The 26,476-nt window shown below is 38.7% G+C and overlaps 1 protein-coding gene across 1 annotated transcript; it reads left to right on the top strand.

Moving 5' to 3' along the window:
• Positions 1 to 24,028: 24,028 nt before the first annotated feature.
• Positions 24,029 to 25,693, top strand: LOC117980958 (bifunctional methylenetetrahydrofolate dehydrogenase/cyclohydrolase, mitochondrial-like). Its single transcript, XM_034964119.2, has one exon. It carries the CDS (start codon positions 24,090 to 24,092, stop codon positions 24,648 to 24,650), a length of 561 nt encoding a protein of 186 aa, XP_034820010.1. The 5' UTR covers positions 24,029 to 24,089; the 3' UTR covers positions 24,651 to 25,693.
• Positions 25,694 to 26,476: the final 783 nt, after the last annotated feature.

The following is a 26,476-nucleotide window of genomic DNA, read 5'->3' as shown; positions in this document are numbered from 1 at the left end:
TTAATGATATAAAAGACAAAGGGCCAAGAGTCTTTTCCAGATAACATAAGGCTAAAGAAACATGATTATAAAACGCAATGTGTGCGCAGGACGGGACCCTGGACCAGAAGCTAAATGGATATGAAAGACATTTCTGGAAACTAGGAAATTGAAATAGGGATTGTGATTTTGATCATCATATTGTGTCAAGGTTAAAATTCCTGAGTTTGATAACTATATTGTGGTTATGATAGAAAATGTCCCTGTTCTTAGAAAATACACGCTGAAGAATCACAAAGTAAATGATAGAATATATGCAATCGACACTAAAATGGGATAGAAAAAATTTGATATATGACGGGAGAAAGAAAAGAAATATGGCAAAATATTAACAATGGTGAATCTGTATGAAAAGTATATAAGAGTTCTTTATTCATTCTTGCAACTTGTCTACAAGCAAAATTATTTCAAAATTAAAAAGGGAAAAAATATTGTATGTCAAGACACTACAGAATTGAAAAATAAAAGTCAGTGTTTTTTTCTTTCCATTCTAAGTCTCAGTTTCTTCATAAGCACAATGGGAAAATAATAATACCCCTCTCATAGGCTGCTAAGGAACATTAAATAAAATGTGAAAACATCAATTACAGAACCTCACACATAATAATGGGCATTCAATGAATGCAAGTTCATTGAATGACACTCTAAAATGTCGAGTAATTATCCCCAAAAAATAAATACAGGAAAACTGGTGGAGTACATGCTCCTTACCCTTTGTTTCTAAAAATAAATAGTATTGTGCACTGAAACTGTGCTAATTGAAGTGAGTTATATACCTATTTGCTTTCCCTTGGTTAAGATGTTTTCTAACTTTCTTCAATTTTATTCTATGTGCAAATATGTTTTTGTGCCTAATGTTGACTCTACAAAGTGTTCAGTATGTGAGCAGCCTCCAAATTAAAATTTTTAAAAAAACAGATACATGTGCTGGGCTTGACACTTAATAATACCTGAATGAAAGCAGCAGCAGCAACCTAAACACCAGTATCCTCACTAGATTTGGGTACCAATGTCTGGATAACATTTTTCACCTGGAAGGATTGAGAAAATTAAATGGAAAATGAGATGTAATTTTTTCAAATTTGAAGGAGATCAAGTTCAACAAACACTAGCATTAACATGAGCCAATACAGGCGGAAGGAGTAAATGGGAAAGAAAATTACCTTAGAGATTTTTGAATCCAGTGCTCTGAGAGTAACAACCATTTGCCTTATATGTGTGAGACACAGTGGATGCCCATCCTGTAAGTTACATATTATTATTCCCATTTTCTAGATGAGGAAAGTAAGGTCAAAGAGTAACATATTTGCTCAAATCGCTGTTCACTTAAATGGAGATCTCCTGGATCCTAGGACAGTTTTCTTTTCTGGCCTCCAGATGAAGCCACTAAAGGCAACATTGTATTTGCCTCTGAGCTCACACAGTCCCATCTCCTCCCACTGTGTCCCTTACCCCTCCCATGATGCTTTTTTATGCATATATTTCTGCTCCAAGGGAAAAGCAGAGGTTAGGAAGAATTATGGATCTATCTGATCCAGGTTGCTTTATTTACCCCCAGCAGCATCTCTAAGTTTTCCTGGAGGCAAGGACCCAATGTAGTAAAAACAAGACTACAATGGAATTAGGAAATTCGAATTTAGCCCCAGCTGGTCCACCACACAGGGTTGCTTAATTCCTTTGACTTTGTTCCCACTGAGGCATTGAGAAATTGAGTCCTATCATTAAGTCCTCCAGCTCAGCACTCCTGAGAGATACACACTAGCGATCAGTCATACTAAGGATCCCCCAAATGCATGGTTCTGAGAAACCCTCTGAGAGCAGAGAAAACAAAAAGAGGATGGTCCTGGACCACATGATCATGAAACAGACTAGAATGCCAGAGTCCAGCACCGGGCCCCTGAAGATTTCTCAGTCATTAGGGAGGCATTATCAGTTCTCATGAGATGTGGGGCCCTCAGCAGTGGACAGCAAGAGCTAGGTGTAAAACAGATGGAGAATAGAAAATTAGCCCATGGAAAATATTGATTTGAATGTTTTTCTCTTTTTTAATGTTCAGTTTTTACCTATTTTTAGAGCTTAAAAAAACTTCAAAAACATTCAGGTGGATAAAGAACATGGTAGACACACATCTGTCTTCCTGAACAACACAATCTGCACAGCGTGTTGCAGGTGTGCAAGAGCTTGATTAGACATGGGCGCACATGGTACTCCCAACAGGGAGAAAGGATTTCCTTTCATGAGACAGCTCAGGTTAGAAGATCATGCTCCAGGCCACCCAGCTAGCAAAACAAAGCCAGTTTTCTGAGTCTATGTCTACTGCTTTCTCCACTCTTCCATACTCCCTGGTTCTCTTGAAAGTACTTTTAACAAGTCAAACTCAGTATCATTCCAACATAATTTGTCCCCAAGGTTGCCTTTACATTAAATTAAGACACACCTTGGGTTGCGGTTTAAACACAGCGGGATGCTGTGGGGCTGCACACAGGCACAACAGTCCCTCCCACCCCAGGGAGGTTGGCAGGCTCTGCTGAGACGCCTTGTCTCCCCTCCCTCCCATGACACCTTACATGGAAAACCTGATTACTTCTATCCTCCTGTTCATTTAAATCCCCTGTGGCATCAAAGATTTATTTTTTTTTAACTGACAATGATTGCCCTTTCCATGATAAAGTAGCAGCCAGGAGGGAGGCAGCCCCATGTGTGTGCTCCTCATGACTAATTAGCCACTAGCAGAAGAGAGCAGCCCCACACAAGTGACTGATTTCAATGTGTTCCTCAAATGTGATTGAATGCAGAAGCGCATCTTTGAAATATCCATCTTGTTGTCAAAATGGTAATCATGACACAGGGCTGCTTTATTACACAGAACTAGAGTCAGGCAGTTACAGACGCAGCCAATGATGGGCTTTACAGATGCTCTCTAAAAATAAAAAGTAAAAGTCCACCTGCCAGCCCCACTTACAGCCTGTTTCTAAATGTTCCTACAGTCTTCTCAAGACAAGTAGAAAAAACTTTCTGAAGCAGTTAGGCGACTCTGATTCTCAAACTCAGCTCCCAAATTCCAGATCCAGTGGTAAATTTGATAGTCATTTTCCTGACACTAACACCACCTCTATCACCAACTCAAAGCATCAGGGAGTAAATGTTTAGAAGTTTTTATTAAACAGAACTTAGTATTTCCCAATAGATGGAGAAAAGCCAGCTTGGTTCAATAGGCCAGTGTCAGTGGAAGTCAACTAAGCAGCTGCTGTGCAGCAACATTTGCCCATCACGTTCATGCCCTTTCCTCAGGGCTCCCTTAGCCCTGGAAAACCACAGCTGCCCTGTGAACTGCAGTGACCTAGCTGAAGGTCAGGACCTTAGCAGGAAGGACCTGAGGGTGGAGAGCAGTGTGGCACGCTTTGGGCACGTGCCTCACACAGAAGGTGCCCCAAGCATGCGAGTGAGGAGGTTAGCAGGGTCACTCACAGCAGTGGCTCAGGCAGAGCACATCCACTCATCCAGCAATGGGATTTTATCCAAAGGAAGGGGCACTCCTTAATCACCTGCCCAGCTCCAGAGATACAAAGGCTCCAAGGGAATATACAAGCTCATGGTCAGCCCAAAATTGAAAGGAATACAAATGAAAAGCAAGGCAGGGGGATGACCAAGGAGGTAGCTGGTGATGTTGTACTAGGAATGGAGACAGATGAGCCTGGGTTTGGCCTGTAATCAATGTGCTGAATTTTACATAAGAGAAAGCTGCTTTTATACAAAGGGCTATGAGCTATGAGAATGAGCTACGTCCTATGTGGTAGCCAACCTCCAAGAGCCTCCCCATCATCCCCACCTCCTGGCATTCAAAATCTTATGCAGCCCCTCCTACAATCGAGTATGGCAGAAGTGATCTCATGCCACGGATTATAAAGACACGCTCTGCAGCTTCCATCTTGGGCAAACCTTTGCTTGCCTGATGCTCCCTCTGGAACCACCTGCTCTGGGAAAGGCCATGTTGTGAGCAGCCCCTTGGAAAGATCCACAGGGTAAAAACAGAAGCCTCCTGCCCACAGCCACGTGAATGCGTCCTCCAGCCCCAACCAATGTCCAGAGACTGCAGTGCCACCTGACAGCTAACCTGCAGCCTCATGAGAGACCCAGAGCTAAAGCCATGCAGCCAAGCCACCTCTGGATTCCTGACCCTCAGAGTCTGTGTGAGATAATACATGCATTGTTGTCTCCTGCCGAGTTTCAGGGTAATTGTTGCACAGCGATAGGTAACCAATACAGCTGACAAGGAAGTGACAACTCTGCCAATGAAAACAACCCAGCAGAGTGTGGCTGAGTCGCCAGTGTGGAGGAGATGCTTGCAATGAATCTTTAAAAGTTTTCACTGAACAGGAATGGAGGGAACAGCATCAGAGATGCCTCCCCGTATTAGTCTGCTGGGGCTGCCATAGCAAAGTACCATAGACTGTGAGGCTTAAACCACAGAAATGTACTTTCTCCCAGTTCCGGAGGCTGGAAGTCTGAGATTGTGGTGCTGCACAGCCCTCCTTCTGAGAGGAGGCTGAGAGGGAAGGACATGCTCCAGGCCTCTCCTGGGCTTGTAGATGGTGTGTTCTTCCTGTGTGTTCACATCGTCTTCCATATGTGCATATCTGTGTCCAAATTTCCCCTTGTAAGGACAACAGTCCTATTGGATTGAGGCCCAACTTAATAACCTCATTTTAACTTGATTACCTCTATAAAGACCCTGTCTCTATGTAAGGTCACATTCATAGGTACTTGGGGGTAGGGCTTCAACACAGGAATTTTGCGGAACACAATTCATCTCCTAACACGTCCTCATTCTGTATCCTCCAAAGCACCTGCCTCATTACTGGGTGAGAAACAGGAGGCCCAGTAAGCAGGAAGCATTTTTTAGGAAGAGAACTCACATCCAGTGTTTTTTTTAGATGGAGTTTCGCTCTTGTCACCCAGGCTAGAGCACAGTGGTGTGATCTCAGCTCACTGTAACCTCCGCCTCCCAGGTTCAAACAATTCTTCTGCCTCCCAAGTAGCTGGGATTACAGGCATTCACCAAAATGCCCAGCTAATTTTTGTATTTTTAGTAGAGATGGGGTTTCACCATGTTGGCTAGGCTGGTCTTGAACTCCTGACCTCAGGTGATCTACCCACTTTGGCCTCCCAAAGTGCTGGGATTACAGGCATGAGCCACTGGGCCCATCTGAGAACCTCCATCCAGTGTTTTAAATCCACAGCTCAAAGCCACCATGCCCAAAAAGGGCCTGCACAGGTGTTCTTTGTGACTTTGCCCAGCAAGAGGGAAAAACAGTAAAAATGAAGACATTCTTTCTATTATTATTTCTCCACAGTTGCTTTTTAAACTAATGCCCTGTCAGCCACATAGAGGTGACATTCAAAACTGAAGTCAGTGCTAGGGAGTGATCTATATGTATATGAAGCCGTTTTCCTGTTGTTGGTTAAAATGAAATCCGTAATACCCTTTCTTGTATCATTATTGCTCTTCTAAATGTGTACCCAGAGGCTATTCTGTGATGGCCACCTACAAAATTTAGAACAAATGTGTTTCTGTAGCTGTCACAATTATTCAAATGTAAGAGAAATGTACACTTTCCTGAAAGATTAAATTTGAAGTAGTCTTGTTTTAGTATTCAAAATTCACCTTTGAATGGCTATAAAAGATACAAGTCTTTCCTTTCCCTAATTTCTAAGAGAAGTATGAAACTCTTTAATGCCTATCATGATTAGCTTTCTCTGCAGGTTGCCAGGATACACTGGGAGTGTGTGCTTTACTGCCAGTGGTAAATGACCGTGTCCACCAATACTTGAGATTTAATATGCAGAGCTAGAGATGGCATAAGAAAGACGACGCCTCTGTCATTTTTCTGCATCCTTCCTACTGATGTGACTGCCAATGTGGGACTGGAGTTAGAGGACAGTGAGATTAGTTTCAAGCACTTTTAAGGAGCATGTAAACTGTTTCTTTATAAGAGGATATGATTATTAACATAAATCTCAGAATAAATGATGTAGACCCTTCAAAAAGCACAAGATTTGAAGTAACAAGTAAAACTCTAGTACGAATCAGAAAACACATACTAGCAAAAAAAATGACTTATTGTAAACATAACTTATCCTAGCTGGGTTTCCAAAACCTAGACTAGAACTTGGGAACAAGTGAGAATTAAGTCCCTTCTGGTTCTGGTATCTACTGGATGCTGAAACCTCTCTCCAACATCCCTGAGCCCTGCCTTCATCCTCTGTAAGACAGACATTTAAATTTTGTGTAAAAGGCATGTGTTGAGAACTAGAAATAAAACAATAAATGGCCATCTATCATTAAAGAAATTATAGATCACAGAGATAAACATAAATTCAAACATAAATTTAATAAATACTAAGTCGAATCTTGTTGTAGGCATTGGAATACATGAGGGGACAAAATGAAGGTCTTATGAAGCTCATAAATGAATGCAATACAGGATGAGCAATGGGAAAGACTCCAGAAGACCAGAGGATGGGCCCTGAAATGAAACTGGGAGCTGGAGATAGCCAGGCCATTTCTTCCTTTAATACATTGTACCATGCCTGAGTGCCTCATATATGTCCGAAATTCTGCCAAGTACCAGTGATACAGTGAGGAGTAAGAAAGGCCCTGTTTCTGCCTTCTGGAATTTAAATTCCAGTTGGAATTTAAATTCCAGTCTGTAATTTAAATTACAGACAATTCAACAAGCAATTAAAACAAAGTATGATCACAATTAACTTTAGTTCTCATGTGAGAAGTCATGATTATGATAATTAAATTACATGACAAAGTGCCTAGCACAGAGTTGGCACTCAAAAAATGCTTGGTATTTTTACAAACTAAACAGTTTACTTGTATGCAGAGAGAAGTTATAAACAATATACATTGTAATGATTTCAGGAGCAAAGAAGGTTAACACAGGAAGTTTTGATGGACCATATAACCTTGAATTAAGTACAAGGTCCTTGTTCCCCATCTCTGTGGACTCCTATTTGTCCAGCCCAGACTAATTTTTCTCTCCTAATTTCACTGTCTAGGAGAGCTCATTAAGAGATTTACCTGATCAGACTAAATGTTTCTTTCCTTAATCCATCTCATTACACTTCCAACACCCCTGGTACTGGCCTAAACATTTGAATTTCATAGCTCCATTAATGCAAATAGAATTTCATCAAGGTCTAAAGATTCCTAGGAGAGCCGGCATTGAATGTGTTCATTTGAATGCATAAGATAGCAGCATCCCCTTGCATATTTCCCTTGTTTACAATGATTCCTTCGGTCAGAGGTGAGATCATCAGTGCTATGCAAAGCGAATGAATACATTTCAGATTCTCTAAGTGAGTGAATGAACCCAGATCTCTTTATTCAACTTCAGACACATCAAATAAAGTGTTCGTGATAAGATGAAGTAGGCATTGAGCAGCGATCTGTACAGAATTATTAACATTCAAAAGCAATTGATACTTATGACAAAATGAAGAAGAACCATGAAAGACAAAAAAAAAAAGAAAGAAAGAAGGAGAGGTCACTGTCAAAGTATGCAACCAGTAAGAAACCGTTGCTGCTCTCTCAGAGGACCAGGAGAAAAACTGACTGGAAGACCAAATGTGAATTTGAAGCCTTACCTCAGTTCTAACAGCTAAGAGACATTGATGAAGTCAATAAACTGTCTTTGCCTACCTTCTCCATCTGAAAACAAGGATAATAATCTTCACCTCAGAGCTGCACTGAGGACTCAGACAACAGCAGAATAGAGGAATGATTTACATAGTACTTGGAAAATAGATAATGTACAAAGAACCAGAGATACAATAGGGATTAATTTCTTCAAAAGTCTATGTATACACACTTAAACACTCACACAAACACATACAAGGAATCAGGAAAGAGTTGATTTCTTTCTTATTCAAACTAAAATAAGAGATTTTCTAAAGGCTAAAAAACGCCCAACTCATTATTTGGCTATTATGAGCTTGCTATCAGAATTTAAAAAGGATAGTACAAGAGAACATAATTAGAAATCACTCTCATTAAGGAAAATAAGCAATATTATATAAAAATACCTAGAAATTATTTTCCACAGGGTACTAAGAATGCATAATGACCAAGTAGGACTTTTCTGAAAAACACAAAGATGTTGCAACCTCAAAACTCAATTTTTTTCTTTTCTTTTCTTTTTTCTTTTTCTTTTTTCTTTTTTTTTTGAGACAGTCTCACTCTGTTGCCCAGGCTGGAGTGCAGTAGCACGATCTCAGCTCACTGCAACCACCACCTCCTGGGTTCAAGAAATTCTCCTGTCTCTGCCTCCCAAGTAGCTGGGATTACAAGCATGCGCCAACATACTTGGCTAATTTTTGTATTTTTAGTAGAGACTGGGTTTCACCATTTGAGCCAGGGTGGTCTTGAACTCCTGATCTTAAGTGATCTGCCCACCTCAGCTTCCCAAAGTTCTGTGATTACAGGCACGAGCAACCACGCCTGGCCAGAAATCAATTTTAATAATTTAAAATAATTTTAATAATTAAAATAGTAAATCAATTTTCATAGAACAATGAAAAAAATGACCATTTTGAAATAGTAAAATTGAATATTTATGATTAAAAATACACTTAGCAAGCTGGAATAAAAGGGATTTTCATACTCTGATAAACAATAGCTTACAGCAATCCAGAGCAAACATGATAACTAATGCAGAAACAAAACAAGAAACAAAAACAAATTACCACCTCCTTTTAACATTGTACTGAAGATCCTAGCCAGTGCAACAAGAAAAATTTCTTTAAAAATTAGGAAAAATGAAATAAATAAAAGTCTCTGTTCAAACAATATATTGCAAATCGTATGGCATTTCCAATAGTGTCAGTAATGATTTTATTAAAACTTTTTTATTAAAAAATAAAACTGCGAGGAGAGACATCAGCAAGATGGCTGGCTAGAGGTGTGTAACGTTCACCCCTACAACAAAAAAAAGGACCAGAACAACAACAACAACAATAAACTACATTTCAACTAGAGTGCCTAAAGAAGACACTGGAATACAGCAAAGGATGACAGAAACCCTGTGATGTTTTCTGCCTCTGCAAAACCATATTCCCAGCCAGGATCAGCTCAGAGCCAGCAGGGACTTCTCATTGTGGGAGAAAGGTAAGCAAGGGATTCCCAGAAGCCCCCATTAGCACTACAGACTCCTGCAGTCCTTGCTACAGGAGAGTTCACAATTCTCACAGGCCCTGAGTCTAGCTTACAGGTCTGCCTGGAGTCCACATGGCTGCATTGCTCTAAAGAAGGAACCCACGTGAACCAAGGTGCTTCAGAATAGCACTTCATGAACCGAACTGCTTCAAAACAGCACCATCTTGAGATGGAAGTCACTACAAGACTGCATTCTGCTGCAGGGGCCATCTGGAGGCAGGATGGGCCCTGCTGTTACTCCACCATGCTCACACAACTGGCTGCCACACCACAAACCTGGCTACTCAAAGCCTAGACCCAGCAGACCAGCCATGTCACTAGCACCCAAGCCCAAGTGGATCTCTGCAACCCAAAGAACAGGAAATTCTTCACAGCAGGGAGGCTGCCCCTGTGACTAGCAGAATCACCATATTGTGTACCTCCTTAGGGACTGAGGCCTCCTCAGTGACCTCGCTCCCAATACTGCCAACCCTGCAACTGGCAGAACCACTGTGCTTTGTGCTTGCCCTCCAAGGCCTGAGGACCAGCTTACCCAGCAGCACCACAACCAGCAAAGCCATGCCACTGGCTCCACAAATACTTACAGCCTAAGCCACTGAGGCACTCAGAGAGACTGCTGATACTGATTACAGCTGAAGAAATTATGTGAAGACTACAATAATGCACCTACCTAGAATCAAAGCCAAAGTATACTACCCAACCAACATTCAAGGACCCATCTACAGAAAAAAAGTCTTTCCTTACAAAAGCTACTCCACAAAATTGGAAGAGTCAACTGTCCTGCCAAGATGCAAAGATATCAGTATAAGAACACAAGAAACATGAAAAAGCATGACACCTTCAAAGGTAAACAATAATTGTCCAGTAACAGACCCTGTCAAAAAAGGAAATCTGTGAAATGCCTGACAAGAAATGAAAAATAATGCTCTTAAGAAAACCCAATGAAATATAATACATATAAAAAGCTCAAAAAATCAGAAAAGCAACTCGTGACTTTTAATAAGAAATTTGACAAAGATGAATATTACAAAAAATAAACCAAACAAAAATCTTGGGGCTGAAGAATTCAATGAGTGGAATTCAAAAATATAACTGAGTGTTTCAACAACAGACTACATCAAGCAAAATGAAGAATTTTTGAACTTGAAGTTTTTTTTTTTTTTTTTTTTTTATTTCAGAGGGAGTTTCCCTCTTGTCGCCCAGGAGGTAGTGCAATGGTACGATTTTGGCTCACTGTAACCTCCACCTCCCGGGTTCAAGTGATTCTCCTGCCTTAGCCTCCAGAGTAGCTGGGATTACAGGCGCCCACCACCACACCCATTAATTTTTATATTTTTAGTAGAGACAGGGTTTCACCATATTGGCCAGGCTGGTCCTCCTGACCTCAGGTGATCCGCCCACCTTGGCCTCCCAAAGTGCTGGGATTACAGGCGTGAGCCGCCACACCTGGCGAGGTCTTTTGAAATAACTTAATCAGACAAGAAATAAGAAAAAAAAGAATAAAGAAAGTCTATGGGACTGATGGGGCACCATAAAGTAAACAAATGTTTGCATTATGGGACTATTAGAAAGAGAAGAAGCAAGAAAAAAAAACATATATGACAAACACATAGTAAACATTATACTGATCAGAGAAAAACAGAAAGCTTTTGTTCTAAGATCCGGAACAAGACAAGGATGCTCACTATTACCATTTCCACTCAACATAGTACTAGAAGTTCTAGCCAGATGGATCTGGTAAGAGAAAGAAATAAAAGGCCTCCAGATTGAAAAAGAGAAAGTAAAATTGTCTCTCTCTGCAGATGACATGATTATATACATAGAAAACCCTAAGGACTACATACACACACACACACACACACACAAACTGTTAGTACTAATAAACAAACTGTAAAGTTGCAGGATACAAAATAAACATACAAAAATCAGTAGTGTTTCTATATGCCAATAGCAAGCTGTTTGAAAAAGACAACAAGAAAGCAATTCCAGTTACAATAACTACAAATGATAAAATACTGAGGAATAAATTTAGCTGAGAAGGTAAAAGATCTTCACAATAAAAGCTATAAAACATTGATAAAATAAATTGAGGAGCACACAAATAAATGGAATGATATTTACATTTGTGGACTGAAAGAACTAATATTGTTTAAATGTTCACATTACACAAAGCAATTGACAGATTGAACGCAATCTGTATGAAAATATCAATGACATTCTTAACAGAAATAGAAGAAGACAATCCTAAAATATATTTGGAATCTGAAACATTCCTAAAAGCCAAAGCAGTCTTCAGCAAAAAGAACAAAGCTGGAAGCATCACACTACCAGACCTCAAAATTTATGACAAAGATGTAGTAAACGAAATAACATAGTATTAGCATAAAAGTAGACACATAGGCCAACAGTACCTAATAAAAACCCAGAAATAAATCCATGCACTTACACTCGATTGTTTTTTACAAAGGCACCAAGAACACATATTGAGGGAAAAAAATAGTCTCTTCAATAAAGGGTGCTGGAAAACCTATATATCCATGTGCAAAAAAAAACTAGATACCTATCTCTCACCATATGCAAAAATGAATTCAAAATGAATTAAAAATGTAAATGTAAGCCTCAAAATTATAAAATTACTGGAAGAAAACATAGGGGAGGCCGGGCACGGTGGTTCACGCCTGCAATCCCAGCACTTTGGGAGGCTGAGGCAGGTGGATCATCTGAGGACAGGAGTTCAAGACCAGCCTGACCAACATGGTGAAACCCCCTCTCTACTAAAAATATGCAAATTAGCCAGGCGTGGTGGCACACGCCTGCAATCCCAGCTACTTGGGAGGCTGAGGCAGGAGAATTGCTTGAACCCGGGAGGTGGAGGTTGCAGTGAGATGAGATCATGCCACTGCACTCCAGCCTAGGTGACAGAGTAAGACTCCATCCCAAAAAAAAAAAAAAAAAGAAAGAAAAGAAAAAGAAAGCATAGGGGAAATGCTTCCTAACATTGATCTGTGCATGAACCATTTGGATAGGAGCTCAAAAGCATGAGCAGCAAAAGCAAATACAGACAAATGAATTACATCAAACTAAAATGCTTTTTTACAACAAAGGAAATAACAAAGTGAAAAGACAACCTACAGCTTAGGAGGAAATATTTGCAAACAGTGCATCTAACAAGGGGTCAATATCCAGAATAATAAGGCACTCAAACAATGCAATAACAAAAAAGCAATAATCCAATTAAAAAATGGGCAAAAGATTGAAATAGATTTTTCTCAACATAAGACATACAAAGAGGAGGAGACAGAGCAAGAGGACCAAATAGAAGCCTCCACCAATCATCCTCACCACAAGAACACCAAATTTGACAACTATCTACACACAAAAAAGCACCTTCATAAGAACTAAAAACCAGGTAAGCAATCACAGAACCTAGTTTTAACCTCATATCACTAAAAGAGGCACTGAAGAGGGTAGGAAACAGTCTTGCATTGCTGACACCACCCCTCCCTCATCCCCCAACAGCGGCTACATGGTACACAGAAAGAATCTGTGAAATTGGGGGACGGAGAGTGCAGCAATTGTGTGGCATTGCATTGGAATGCAGTGCTGCAAACAGCAGGCAAAACACAGCCAACACCCATGGAGGAAGCATTTAGACCAGCCTTAGCTAGAGGAGAATCACCCATCCCAGTGGTTGGAACTTGAGTTTCAGCAAGCCTTCCCACTTTGGACTAATGTACTTTGGGATCCTAAATAAATTTTGAAAGGCAGTCTAAGCCAAAAGGACTGCAAATCCTAAGCAAGTTCTGGTGCTGTGCTGAACTTGCAACCAGTGGACATGGGGAGCACATGACCTAGTGAAACACCAGCCAGGGTGGCTAAGGGAGTGACTTCCCCCAACCCCAAGCAACACATCTCACAGTTCCTAAAGAGGCTCATTCCTTCTGATTGAGGGGAGGAAAGGAGAAAGAAAAGAATACTTTGTTTTGCAAAGTGAATACTATTTGAGCCACAGTAGGATAGGGTACCAGGCAGATTCATGGAGCCCCATTTCCAGGCTCTAATACCCAGATGACATTTCTAGACACACTCTGGGCCGGAAGGGAACCTGCTGCCTTGAAGGGAAGGACTTAGCACTGGTGAATTCATCACCTGCTGACTAAAGAGCCCTTGGGCCTTGAGTAATCCACAGCAGTATCCAGGTAGTACATGCTATGGGCCTTGGGTAAGACTCTGGGACATGCTGGCTTAGGTTGTGACCCAGGATATTCACAACTGTGATGGCTATGAGGAGAGACCCCTTCTATTTGAAAAAAGGAGAGGGAAAATAAAGGGGACTTTGTCTTGCAGCTTAGGTACCAGCTCAGCCACAGTGTAGAAGAGTACCAAGTAGGCTCTTAGGGTCTCCAATTCCAGGCCTTGGCTCTTGGACAGCATTTCTGGACCTACCCTGGGCCATAAGGGAGCCCACTTTCTTGAATAATAAAAATCCAGGCCTGGCAGCATTCACAAGCTGACTGAAGAGACTTTGAGCCTTAAGTGAACAGCAGCGACAGTCTGACGGTACTCTTCCTAGGCCTGAGGTGGTGGTGGCCATGGGGATAGGCCCCTCTGCCTGTGTAAAGGGGAGGGAAGAGTGGGAAGGACTGTGTCTCATGATTTGAGTGCCAACTCAGCCTCTGCCAATCTAGATTCTAAGGTTTCTAAGGTATATTTCTAAGTTTTTTGACTCTAGTACCTGGCTCCCAGGTGGCATCTCCTAATCCACCTGGGGCCTGGGGGAACTCACCACCCTAAATGGAAGGAAGCAAACATGGCTGGCTTTACCACCTACTTAAGATCTTGTAGAGCCCCAAGGTCTTGAGTAAACATAGGTGGTAGCCAGGTAGTAATTTTAACATACCTTGAGCAAGACCCAGTGCTGTGCTGGCTTAAACCTGACCCAGTGCAATTCCAGTGATGGTGGCCACAGGGGTTCTTGTGTCGTCTTACCCCAAGCTCTAGGTGGCTCAGCACAGAAAGAGAGACTTCATTTGTTTGGGAGAAAGTAAAGGAAGAGAACAGGCAGAGACTGGTAATCCAGAAAATTTTTCTAGATCTTATCTGAGATCACCAATGTAGTACCTCTGTGAATCTGCAAGATTCACAGCATGACTGGGTCTTGTGTGCCCCTTAATGCAGATATGGCTTAGATCACAGCACCCAAGTCCTTTCAAACACCTGGAAAGCCTTCCAAACAAGAACAGGTGCAAATAAGCCCAGACTCTGACGACTACAATAAATACCTAATTCGTCAATGCCCAGACACTGACAAATATCAACAAGCATCGGTACCATCCAGGAAAACATGACCTTACCAAAAGAACTAAGTAAGGCACCAGGAACCAATACTGGAGAAAGAGAGATAGATATGTGATTGTCAGACAGATAATTCAAAATGTCTATGTTAAGGAAACTCAAACAAGTTCAAGATAACACAGAGAAAGAGTTCTGAATTCTAGCAGATAAATTTAACAAAGAGATTGGAACAATTAAAAAGAATCAAGCAGAAGTTCTGCAGTTAAAGAATGCAATTGGCATACTGAAAAATCTTTTGAAAGCAGAGTCTTTAAAAATCGGAGGCTTTTAAAAGCAGAATTGATTAAGCAAAAGAAAGAATTAGTGAGTTTGAAGACAGGCTTTTAGAAAATACACAGTCAAGAGGAGACAAGAGAAAAAATAAAATAAAATGAAGGACACCTACATGGTCTAGAAAATAGCCTCAAAAGGGCAAATCTAAAAGGTTTTGGCCTATAAGAGGAGGTAGAGAGAGAGATAGGGGTGGAAAGTTTTTTCAAAGGGATAATAACAAAGAACGTTCCAAACCTAAAGAAAGATATCAATCCAAGTACAAGAAGGTTATAGAACACTAAGCAGATTTAAGCCAAAGAAGACTACCTCAAGGCATTTAATAATCAAACTCCCAAAGGCCAAAGATAAAGAAAGGATTCTAAAAGCAGCAAGAGAGAAGAAACAAATAACATTCAATGGACTACAATATGTTTAGAAGCAGACTTTTCAGTGGAAACCTTACAGACCAGAAGAGTGGCATAACATATTTAAGGTGCTGAAGGAAAAACCTTGTACCCTAGAATAGTATATCTGGTGAACTATCCTTCAAACATGAAGGAGAAATGAAGACTTTATAGGCAAACAAAAGCTGAAGAATTTCATCAACACTGAACCTGACCCACAAGAAATGTTAAAGGGAGTACTTCAATCAAAAAGAAAAGAAACTTAATGAGCTGTAAGAAATCATCTGAAAGTATAAAAGTCACTGGTAATAGCGAGTACACAGAACAACACAGAATATCATAACACAGCAAGTGTGGTGTGTAAACTGCTATTATCTTATGTAGGAAGACTAAAAGATGAACCACTCAAAAGTAGTAATGACAACAATTTTTAAAGACATAGTACAAAAAGAGATAAAGAGAAACAATAAAAAGTTAAAAAGCAGTGGGATAAAGTTGAGGTGTAGAGTTTTCATTAGGTTTTTTTTTTGGTTGTTTTTTAGTTTGTTTATGCAAACAGTGTTAACTTGTTGTCAGCTTAAAATAATGGGTTATGGGATAATATTTGCAAGACACATGGTAATCTCAAATTAAAAAACCTACAATAGGTACACACACACACAAAAGTGAGAAATTAAATTATACCATTGGAGAAAATCACCTTCAGTAAGATAGAAAGGAAGGAAAGAAGAAAAAAGATCTTAAAACAACCAGAAAACAAATTTCAAAATGGCAGGAGTAAGTCCTTATCAGTTATAACATTGAATGTAAGTGTACTAAACTCTCCATTCGAAAGACATAGACTGGCTGAGTAAATTTAAAAACCAAGACCCAATAATGTGTTGCATACAAAAAAACACACTTTACCTATAAAGACACATGTAGACTGAAAATAAAGGAATGGCAAAAGATATTCCATTCAAACAGAAACCAAAAAAGAGTAGAAGTAACTATACTTACATAAAAAAAAATAGATTTTAAGACAAAAACTATGAAAAGAGACAAAGAAAGTCATTATATAATGATACAAGGGTCAATTCAGCAAGAGGATATAACAGTTTAAATCTATATGCACCCAACATTGGAGCACTCAGATATATGAAGCAAATATTATTAGACCTGAAAAGAGAGATATACCCTAATACAATAATAGCTGACAACTTCAATATCCCACTTTCTACATTAGACAGATCTTCCAGACAGAAAATCAACCAAGAAACTTTGGATTTAAGCTTTACTATAGACCAAATGCATCTAATAGATAGTTACAGAACATTTCATCCAACACCTGCAAACTATACATTCTTCTCCTTAGCATACAGATCATTCTCAAAGATAGACCATATGTTAGGCTCAAAAGCAAGTCTTAAAACATAAAAAGATCAAAATAATATCAAGTAACTTCTATGACCACAATGAAATGAAACTAGAAATCAGTATCAAGAGGAATTTTGGAAACTACACAGGCAGATAGAAATCAAATAATATGTTCATGAATGACTAGTGGATCAGTGAAGAGATTAAGAAGGAAATAGAAAACTTTCTTGAAACAAACAATAATAACATACCAAAATCTATGGGATTCAGCAAAAGCAGTACTAACAGGGAAGTTTATAGCTATAAGTGCCTACATCAAAAAATAAGAAAAACTTCAAATAAACAACATAATGATGCATCTAAAAGAATTTAACAAACAAGAGAAAACCAAATTCAAAATTAGTAGAAAACAATAAATAATAAAGATCAGAGCAGAAATAAATGAAATTGAAAAAAGAAATCAATATAAAAGACCAATGAAATAAAAAGTTTGATTTTTAAAAGATAAATAAAATTGACAAATCTTTAGCCAGGCTAAGCTAAATGGGATATCTCATTTACCCTGATTATTATATATGTTTATTAAGTATTATGTATTATATTTATTATTATATGTATTACATATATTTATAGGGTATATGGGATATTTTTACATCAATGTAATTATTATACATTTTATAATTATGCATTGTATGCCTGTATCAAAATGTCATATCCATATACCCTGTAAATATATATACCTACTATGTACCCACAGAAATTAAACATTTTAAAAATTATAAATAAAATCAGTTAAATTAACTTTAAATATTTAAGAAAAGAAGATATACAAACAGCCAACAGGTACATGAAAAAATATTCATCACTAATCATTAGAGAAATGAAAATCAAAACCACAAGTAGAATGGTTATTACTAAAAAGATAAAAAAAAACTTTGGGAGGCTAATGTGGGCAGATCACTTGAAGTCAGGAGTTCGAGACCAACCTGGCCAATATAGTGAAATCCCATCTCCACATTTATACAAAAGTTAGCTGGGTGTGGTGGCACATGCCTGTAATCCCAGTTACTCAGGAGGCTGAGTCAGGAGAATTGCTTGAACATGGAAGGCAGAGGTTGCAGTGAGCAGAGATTGAGCCACTGCTCTCCAGCTTGGGCAACAGAGCAAGACTCCATCTCAAAAAATAATAACAACAATAATAATAAAGATAAAATAAAATAAAAATAAAAAGACAAAACATAAACATTAGTATGGATGTGGAAAAATTGATAACCTTACACACTGTTGGAGCAATGTAAATTAGTACTGCCATCATAAAAAACAGTCTGAACATTTCTCAAAATATTAAAAATAGATTTACTACATGATTCAGCAATTTCACTGCTGATCATTTATCTAAAGAAAATGAAATCGGTATGTAAAAAAAGATGTCTGCACTCTCATATTTACCACAGCACGATTAACAATAGCCAAGATGTGGAGTCAACCTAATTGTCCACCACTGGACAAATGGATAAAGAAAATGCACTATGTATACACAAGAGAATACTACTCGGCCATAAAAGAGAATAAAATTCTGTTATTTGTGGCAACATGAATGAACCTGGAGAAGATTATGCTAAGTGAAATAAGCCAGGCACAGAAAAACAAAAACCACATGATCTCCCTCACTTGTGGAATCTATAAAAGCTAATCTCATAGAAGTACAGAGTAGAATACTGGTTACCAGAGACCTGGGAGGGCAGGGGGAAGCAGAGGATGGAGAAAGATTGATCAATGAGTACAAAATTACAGTTACATGCGATGAATAAGTTCTGATGTTCTGTATTACTGTAGGGTAACTATAGTAAACAATATTACAATGTATATTTCAAAATATCTAGAAAAGAGGATTCTGAATGTTCTTGCCACAAATAAGTAATAAATGTTTGAGGTGATGAATATGCTAAATATAATAATTTGATCATTACACAATGTATACATGTATCAAAACATCATTGTGTACTCCACAAATTTGTACAATTACTATGTGTCAATTAAAAACAACATTTATTTAATAAATAAAATATCCTTGGATATAAGATTTACATAAAAATAGCAGCAGTATCCCTGTACAGAAAACAATAATTAAACATAACAAAATTGTAAAATACCAATAATTTCACAATAGCAACAGGAAGCATAAATCATTTGGAATAAATGTTTTTAAAGATGTTTAGATATTTCATTTTTAAAATTGCAAATCATTTTTGAATAAAAAAAAAACCTGTATAAATGTAGATATATCTTTATAGCCATCAATATAATTATAGAGATAGACATAGATACAGACATAGACACACATAGAATAGAGGTGGGTACAGATATAGACAGATATTCATATAGATATTATTAGTGAAAACACTGAATATAATGAAGAAATAAAATATTTCCCCAATTTATCTATAAATTAATTGCAATTGTGGTCATAATCCAATGAAGTAATTTTTGGAATTTGACCAGCTGAAATTTATAAGGAGTAAAGAGCCAGGATTACTGAGACAATTTAGACGAATAAGCATAAGAAAGTAGTATTTTTCTTAGAAGATATTGTCTTAGCCTGTTTGTGTTGCTGTAATAAAATACCTTAGACTAGATAATTTATAAACAAAATTTTACATTCTGACAGTTCTGGAGGCTGTGAAGTCCAAGACCAAGGAGCCAACAGATTTGGTGTCTAATGAGTGCTTCCTGCTTCAAAGATGGTGCCTTGTTGCTGCATCTGCCCATGGCAGAAAGCAGAAGGACCAAATGCCTGTCTGGTTCTCTCCAGCCTTTTTATAAGGCACTAATCCCATTCAAGATTGGGGAGCCCTAATCACTTCCTAAAAGCCCCACCGTTTAATACTGTTGCATTGGGGATTAAGTTTCATCATGAATTTTGAAAACATTCAAATATTCAAACTGTAAGGAGAAAAAAATGAAAAATATCTTTAAGACTTCAAGTACATAAAGATTTCTTAAACAAGACACAGAAAACACAAACCATTTTTTTAAAATGGTAAATGTGACTATTTTAAATTTTAAAACTTCTGTTTAGCAAAAGACAAATATGAGCAGTTTTTAAAAGCCACAAACAGGTTTAAAAAATGTTTAGATATATATATAAGTGGAATAACTAGTATGATGGATAGATAAATCACTATATAAAATTATATCAAGAAGAAAAACTGAATAAAAAATCAAACAAATGATATTAATATATAATAACAAGAGTGCCAAATAGTAAATAAATATGAAAAGACACTCAAATTCAGGCAATGTAAATTGAAAGAATAAGGTACTATTTCAGCCAGGCACAGTGACTCATGCTTGTAAACCCAGTATTTTGGGAGGCTGAGGTGGGCAGATCCCGAGGTCAGGAGTTTGAGACCAGCCTGGCCAACATGACGAAACCCCATCTCTATTAAAAATACAAAAATTAGCCAGGAGTGGTGGCGCGGGCCTATAATGCCAGCTACTGGAGAGGCTGTGATTATTTTGAGCCAATTTTGAGTGATCTAACAAAGTTGAATATGCATAGGACTTTTACTTTATCATACCACTTCTGATGCTTCTGATGCTAAAATACCTTTCACTGATATGCATAAGGCAATATAAAGAATGATATGTAGCCTTTAAAAAATAGAAATAATCCAAATATCTCTCAATAATGGACTGGATAAATTCATTTTTGTCCATTCATACAATAAAATACTATACAGAAATTACACTGAATAAAATAGGGCTATGGTTACCAACATGCATAAATCACAAAAACATAATGAGCAAAAAAGAACAAGTTGCAGAAGCATATGTACAATATGCGTATTATTCATCCTAGAAAATATGTAAAACTATAATGCATATTGTTCAAGGATACATATATATGAAGCAATGCAATATATATGCGCATCGGAAAGTTTGCCTCTGCTATGGCCAATTAGCTCCTACTGGAGAAAAATGTTCTGATGATAACAGCCATATAATCTTTGAAAAAATATTTAAAAACAACTAACTAGAGGGACTAGATATTAAATAAAAGCAGGCGGAATCTAGAGTAGACACTTGAAAAAAAATGGAAAAGGGTCATTGCTTTTGTTTTTAGAGTTTTTAGCCTCAGGTAGGCTCAAGACTGTGCCATGAAATGTGGCTAACTCTCCAAAGGAAGGAAAAGCTACAGTCTTGCTAGCTAAAAGAACCACAGGGAATGGTTTCAGGCAACTATAGCTAATAGAAAAAACGAGAGTGGAAATCTTGGAAAAGAAAAATCCAGAGAGGGAAAACTTTATATCTAACAACCATTTGAACGAATGCTGATATGGTTTGGATCTGTGTTCCTAACAAATCTCATGTTGAATTGTAATCCCCAGTGTTAAATGTAGGGCCTGGTGGGAGGTGATGGGATCATGGTGGTGGAATTCTCATGAATGGGTTAGCACCATCCCCTCGGTGCAATTCTCTTGATAGTGAATGGGTATGATATCCAGTTGTTGAAAATTGTGTAGCGCCTCCCCACTCTCTCTCTCCCTCCTGTTCCAGCCATGTGAAGATGCCTGTTCCTGCTTTGCCTTCTGCCATGATTGAAAGTTTCCTGAGGCCTCCCCAGAAGCCAAGCAGATGCCAGCATCATGCTTCCTGCACAGCCTGTGAATCATGAGCCCATTAAACCTCTTTTGTTTACAAATTGCCCAGCCTCAGGTATTTCTTTATAGCAATGTGAGAACGGACTAATACAACTGCTGACTTCTCCTCAGAGAAATCATGAAAGTCAAAAGACAGTGCAACAACTCTTTTAAAGAGCTGATATTAGCAACCAAAGGGGGATATCATGAGGCCTTAGACTGAATTTGGAATAAAACCCAAAGCAAATCTGATCCTGTAAGTATTTAGAAAAATACTCTTTTTCTAAAGAACACAACAGTGAGGGTCTCTCACTTCTTCTGCTAGTATTACATGGTCAAGGAAAAACTAACAAACACTCAAAACAAATCAAAAAGGAAGGACAAAATCAAGCACAAATGTCTGCTTTTATTTTTAAAAAGGGTAGAGATTAGGAAGATATAAGAACAAGTAAAAAATGACAGATTGGGAATATTGATTAAAAGGAGAATCTACACTACAGAAGGAGAGAAATGTACTCTAATCACTAATGAAAGTAAATGAGTTCTTAGTAAACTAAGGAAGAAAAAAAAATGCATGCCAGCCAGAATTCTATGTGAAGTGGAAAAAAAAAAAGAGAAAGAGAGAGACTGACAAATGGATAGAGGGTGGATGGATATTAAAGGTAGTGGAGTGAAATGTTAATTGAGGAAAACAGGTGCTGGACATAAAAACGTGTACTTCTAACTTTTCCATATGTTTGAATTTCTTCATAATAGAATTTTTAAAATAAAACAATGATAGAAATAGAGATTGAAATTCTAGAGTGTTTACACTCTAACTACATAAATGAAAGCAGCAAGAACAAAACTGCTTTTACAATATTGTGGAGATTGTCTATAGGACTTCCCAGGGATTCCCTTCCCAGAGTGACTTTATTCTTAGCCCAATAAAAATATTCTTGTCCATTGTCCCTAAGTGTGTTTTAAGCATTATGTACACCTGCGGTGTGGCTAAATTTTCAAACTGAATACAATTTTGTTCCAGTAATTACCTCTCCATGTTTCTGACCTTTTGGTGACTTAGCCCAGTCAAGGTCACCATCTGGAGCTGAGAAAAGAACCTGCCACATAGGAAGCTGCTAAGCAAATAACAAGTGAATAGGAGAGTGAGAGCAAGAATGATGATTTAACCATTCTACCATGGAAATCAGGAGGCAGAGAAAGGATTGCAACACGGAGTTAAATATAGTGCTCAAATCATAAGAATCACATGAAACCAACTTTCTTTTTTGGCCACAGACCTCAGTAATTATAGATCCTATAGTGGAGACAGTGGTATCTCAGGGACCTAAAAGCTACAATGCTCTTCATTTATCTGCACCTCCCTAGGTTTACGTAATTTCTCTTCTCTCTTGGTTTATTGTTTTTCCTTGCACACTTCTGATCCTTCCCTTAGCTCTTCCTAGGAATTCTCTTCTCCTCCACTTTCTCCCTAACATTTCTTATGCGCCCATCATCCACCTCCCCTCTCCCTTCTCCTCTCTCCTCTGCCTAGTACACTGTCTTCCCTCACCCTCCTTTTAACCTCCTCTGTTGTGCATCCTCTCATTTTCACCTTGCTCATGAAATAATAATGAGAATGACAAATTGAAAATAGTGAAGGTCTCTAAGGAATTCACAATTCCGCCGAGTACACAGATATACGAGCAGGTTTGAAATACTGATGACTGAACCTTCATGTGAGCTTGACAGAAACCTTCTATTAACCAAACACAGAGAAAGGGCAGGAGCCTGCAAGGTAATTTTTAATTACAGGTACTTCATCAAACTCCTTTTTTGAGATGACTCATTCTATGCCGGAGGGAATTAAATGAAAAAGGAAGGCAAAGCACAGTCACACATTAACCCCAGATTTGTTTCAGAAAAACTAGTCAGAGCTGTACATTTATAATCTGCTGGTACCAATGCTAACCATGAATGGGTGGCTGCGCAGTCTCTGGGGCCCAAACTAAAGAAACAAAAAGTAAGGATGCACTTAATATGAAGCATGCTATGAGCCTGGTGGGAAATGTGATGTCTTCTAGATATTGCTCATGTTGTATGTGGGAATCTGGACTACAGGGAGAGTCAACTACAAACCTCAACCACAGGTTTCCCTAAAGGGATTCCTCTGTCTGCAAGGATTTCTGTCCCAGTCAATGTGAAATGATGGGTACTGCTTTGGGAGAGATGATTAGAGGTTGAAGGGTGGGTTAGTGTGAACCTCAATGCTAGCCACCACCACCACCATTACCAAGGAGGAGGTGGTAACTTGGAAGACAATGTAGAAAAGTGGTTAAGAAGAGGCAACTGAACAAGGAGGCCATCTACATTATCATCATTATTCAGTTTATTGATTAAATTCAACAATTCTTCCTCTGAAATTGAAGCTGGTTTCATAATTGTCTCACTGTTGATTCCCACAGCTGCAGCTGCCCTGGTTTTGTTGAGGACGTAGGAGTGACTTGCAGGATTCTCGCCAACCAGGATCACGCTCAGGTGTGGCCGTTTGTTGCCTGAGGCCACCCACTCTTCTACCTCCTGCCGCACTTCCTGCTTGATCTGCTGGGCCAGTTTCCTTCCAGAAATGACAACAGCTTCATTTCGAACTGCCGCGAGGTGGAAAGGGCGAAGGCGAAGGGAGCAGCTGTGCGCGGGCTGCAGCAGCCGGGCAGCCAAAGCAGACATTAGAGAAGTCGCAGCCATAGCCCGCGCCGGTGACCGCGCCGGTGACTGATCTGCAATGCTGTTTCTCCAGACAAGGATGTTGATGGCTTTCATGTAATTAATGTAGGACGAATGTGTTTGGATCAGTATTCCATGTTACCGGCTACCCCATGGGGTGTGTGGGAAATAATCAAGCGAACTGGCATTCCAACCCTAGGGAAGAATGTGGTTGTGGCTGGAAGGTCAAAAAATGTTGGAATGCCCATTGCAATGTTACTGCACACAGATGGGGCGCATGAACGTCCCGGAGGTGATGCCACTGTTACAATATCTCATCGATATACTCCCAAAGAGCAGTTGAAGAAACATACAATTCTTGCAGATATTGTAATATCTGCTGCAGGTATTCCAAATCTGATCACAGCAGATATGATCAAGGAAGGAGCAGCAGTCATTGATGTGGGAATAAATAGAGTTCACGATCCTGTAACTGCCAAACCCAAGTTGGTTGGAGATGTGGATTTTGAAGGAGTCAGACAAAAAGCTGGGTATATCACTCCAGTTCCTGGAGGTGTTGGCCCCATGACAGTGGCAATGCTAATGAAGAATACCATTATTGCTGCAAAAAAGGTGCTGAGGCTTGAAGAGCGAGAAGTGCTGAAGTCTAAAGAGCTTGGGGTAGCCACTAATTAACTACTGTGTCTTCTGTGTCACAAACAGCACTCCAGGCCAGCTCAAGAAGCAAAGCAGGCCAATAGAAATGCAATATTTTTAATTTATTCTACTGAAATGGTTTAAAATGATGCCTTGTATTTATTGAAAGCTTAAATGGGTGGGTGTTTCTGCACATACCTCTGCAGTACCTCACCAGGGAGCATTCCAGTATCATGCAGGGTCCTGTGATCTAGCCAGGAGCAGCCATTAACCTAGTGATTAATATGGGAGACATTACCATATGGAGGATGGATGCTTCACTTTGTCAAGCACCTCAGTTACACATTCGCCTTTTCTAGGATTGCATTTCCCAAGTGCTATTGCAATAACAGTTGATACTCATTTTAGGTACCAAACCTTTTGAGTTCAACTGATCAAACCAAAGGAAAAGTGTTGCTAGAGAAAATTAGGGAAAAGGTGAAAAAGAAAAAATGGTAGTAATTGAGTAGAAAAAAATTAATTTATATATGTATTGATTGGTAACCAGATTTATCTAAGTAGAACTGAATTGGCTAGGAAAAAAGAAAAACTGCATGTTATTCATTTTCCTAAGCTGTCCTTTTGAGGCTTAGTCAGTTTATTGGGAAAATGTTTAGGATTATTCCTTACTATTAGTACTCATTTTATGTATGTTACCCTTCAGTAAGTTCTCCCCATTTTAGTTTTCTAGGATTGAAAGGATTCTTTTCTACATTATACATGTGTGTTGTCACATTTGGCTTTTGCCATATACTTTAACTTCATTGTTAAATTTTTGTATTGTATAGTTTCTTTGGTGTATCTTAAAACCTATTTTTGAAAAACAAACTTGGCTTGATAATCATTTGGGCAGCTTGGGTAAGTATGCAACTTACTTTTCCACCAAAGAACTGTCAGCAGCTGCCTGCTTTTCTGTGATGTATGTATCCTGTTGACTTTTCCAGAAATTTTTTAAGAGTTTGAGTTAATATTGAATTTAATCAGACTTTCTGATTAAAGGGTTTTCTTTCTTTTTTAATAAAACACATCTGTCTGGTGTGGTATGAATTTCTGAAAAAAAAAAAAAAAAAAAAAAAAAAAAAAAAGAAAAGTGGTTAAGAGCAAAGACAATAGGGACAGGAGAAAAGCCAAATTTAGGGGGAGTGCTGCCTTATCCTTTAGCAGCCAGATAATCTCAGGCTACTTGTTCTGTTTGTTCATTCATTTATTTTTAGCAAAGGTGTACATATACATGTGTATGTGTATATGAGTACATCCATATATGTGCATGTACATACATGAATATGTGTGTGCACGTGCATATGTCAAACAGGTTCCTGTCCATTATCACTGAAGACCAAAGGTAAACACTTCAATTCCTTTAACAGATTATGCTAATATTTATATTTTCTGGTATTGTTTGCAACCAAATTTCTGGGGTTTCTTTCAGTGCATATACTGCTATTTTTTGGTTTCTGTCTCAAATATTGTTACTGGATTCCACTAAGCAGATGAGGACTTAAATCTCTAACATTCCACCCCAGAAACCCTAACATAGCGTACCTTCCCCTAGTCCCCTAGTACAGTTATATCAGAAGCTGTAGTTAGCTCTGTATTTGTTGTTCACTTCCCTATGAGTACATCATTAGTCACAGCTGAGCCACAAAGTATTATTACATTTATTTTCCGGGGTCAACATTGCATTTTCCCTAGAGTAAGTAATCCCCTCTCCCAAACTTCCCCCTTCTTTCTCGCCTTCTCTCTCAGGGAAGAAAGAAGTTTTTTAATTTTTGTCTACCTTTAAGGCATCCCCAAAATCTCACACATGAGGATAAGTCCCCTCTCCA

The sequence above is a fragment of the Pan paniscus genome, chromosome 6 (assembly GCF_029289425.2).
Source record: "Pan paniscus chromosome 6, NHGRI_mPanPan1-v2.0_pri, whole genome shotgun sequence".
Lineage (NCBI taxonomy): Eukaryota > Metazoa > Chordata > Mammalia > Primates > Hominidae > Pan > Pan paniscus.
The sequence above is the reverse complement of the archived record's forward strand: the minus strand, read 5'-3'. Positions and strand labels throughout refer to the sequence as shown.

What these genes read in the sequence shown, in the direction of transcription:
- LOC117980958 (XM_034964119.2), top strand. Translation starts at nt 24,090, where the DNA reads ATGTGTTTGGATCAGTATTCCATGTTACCGGCTACCCCATGGGGTGTG.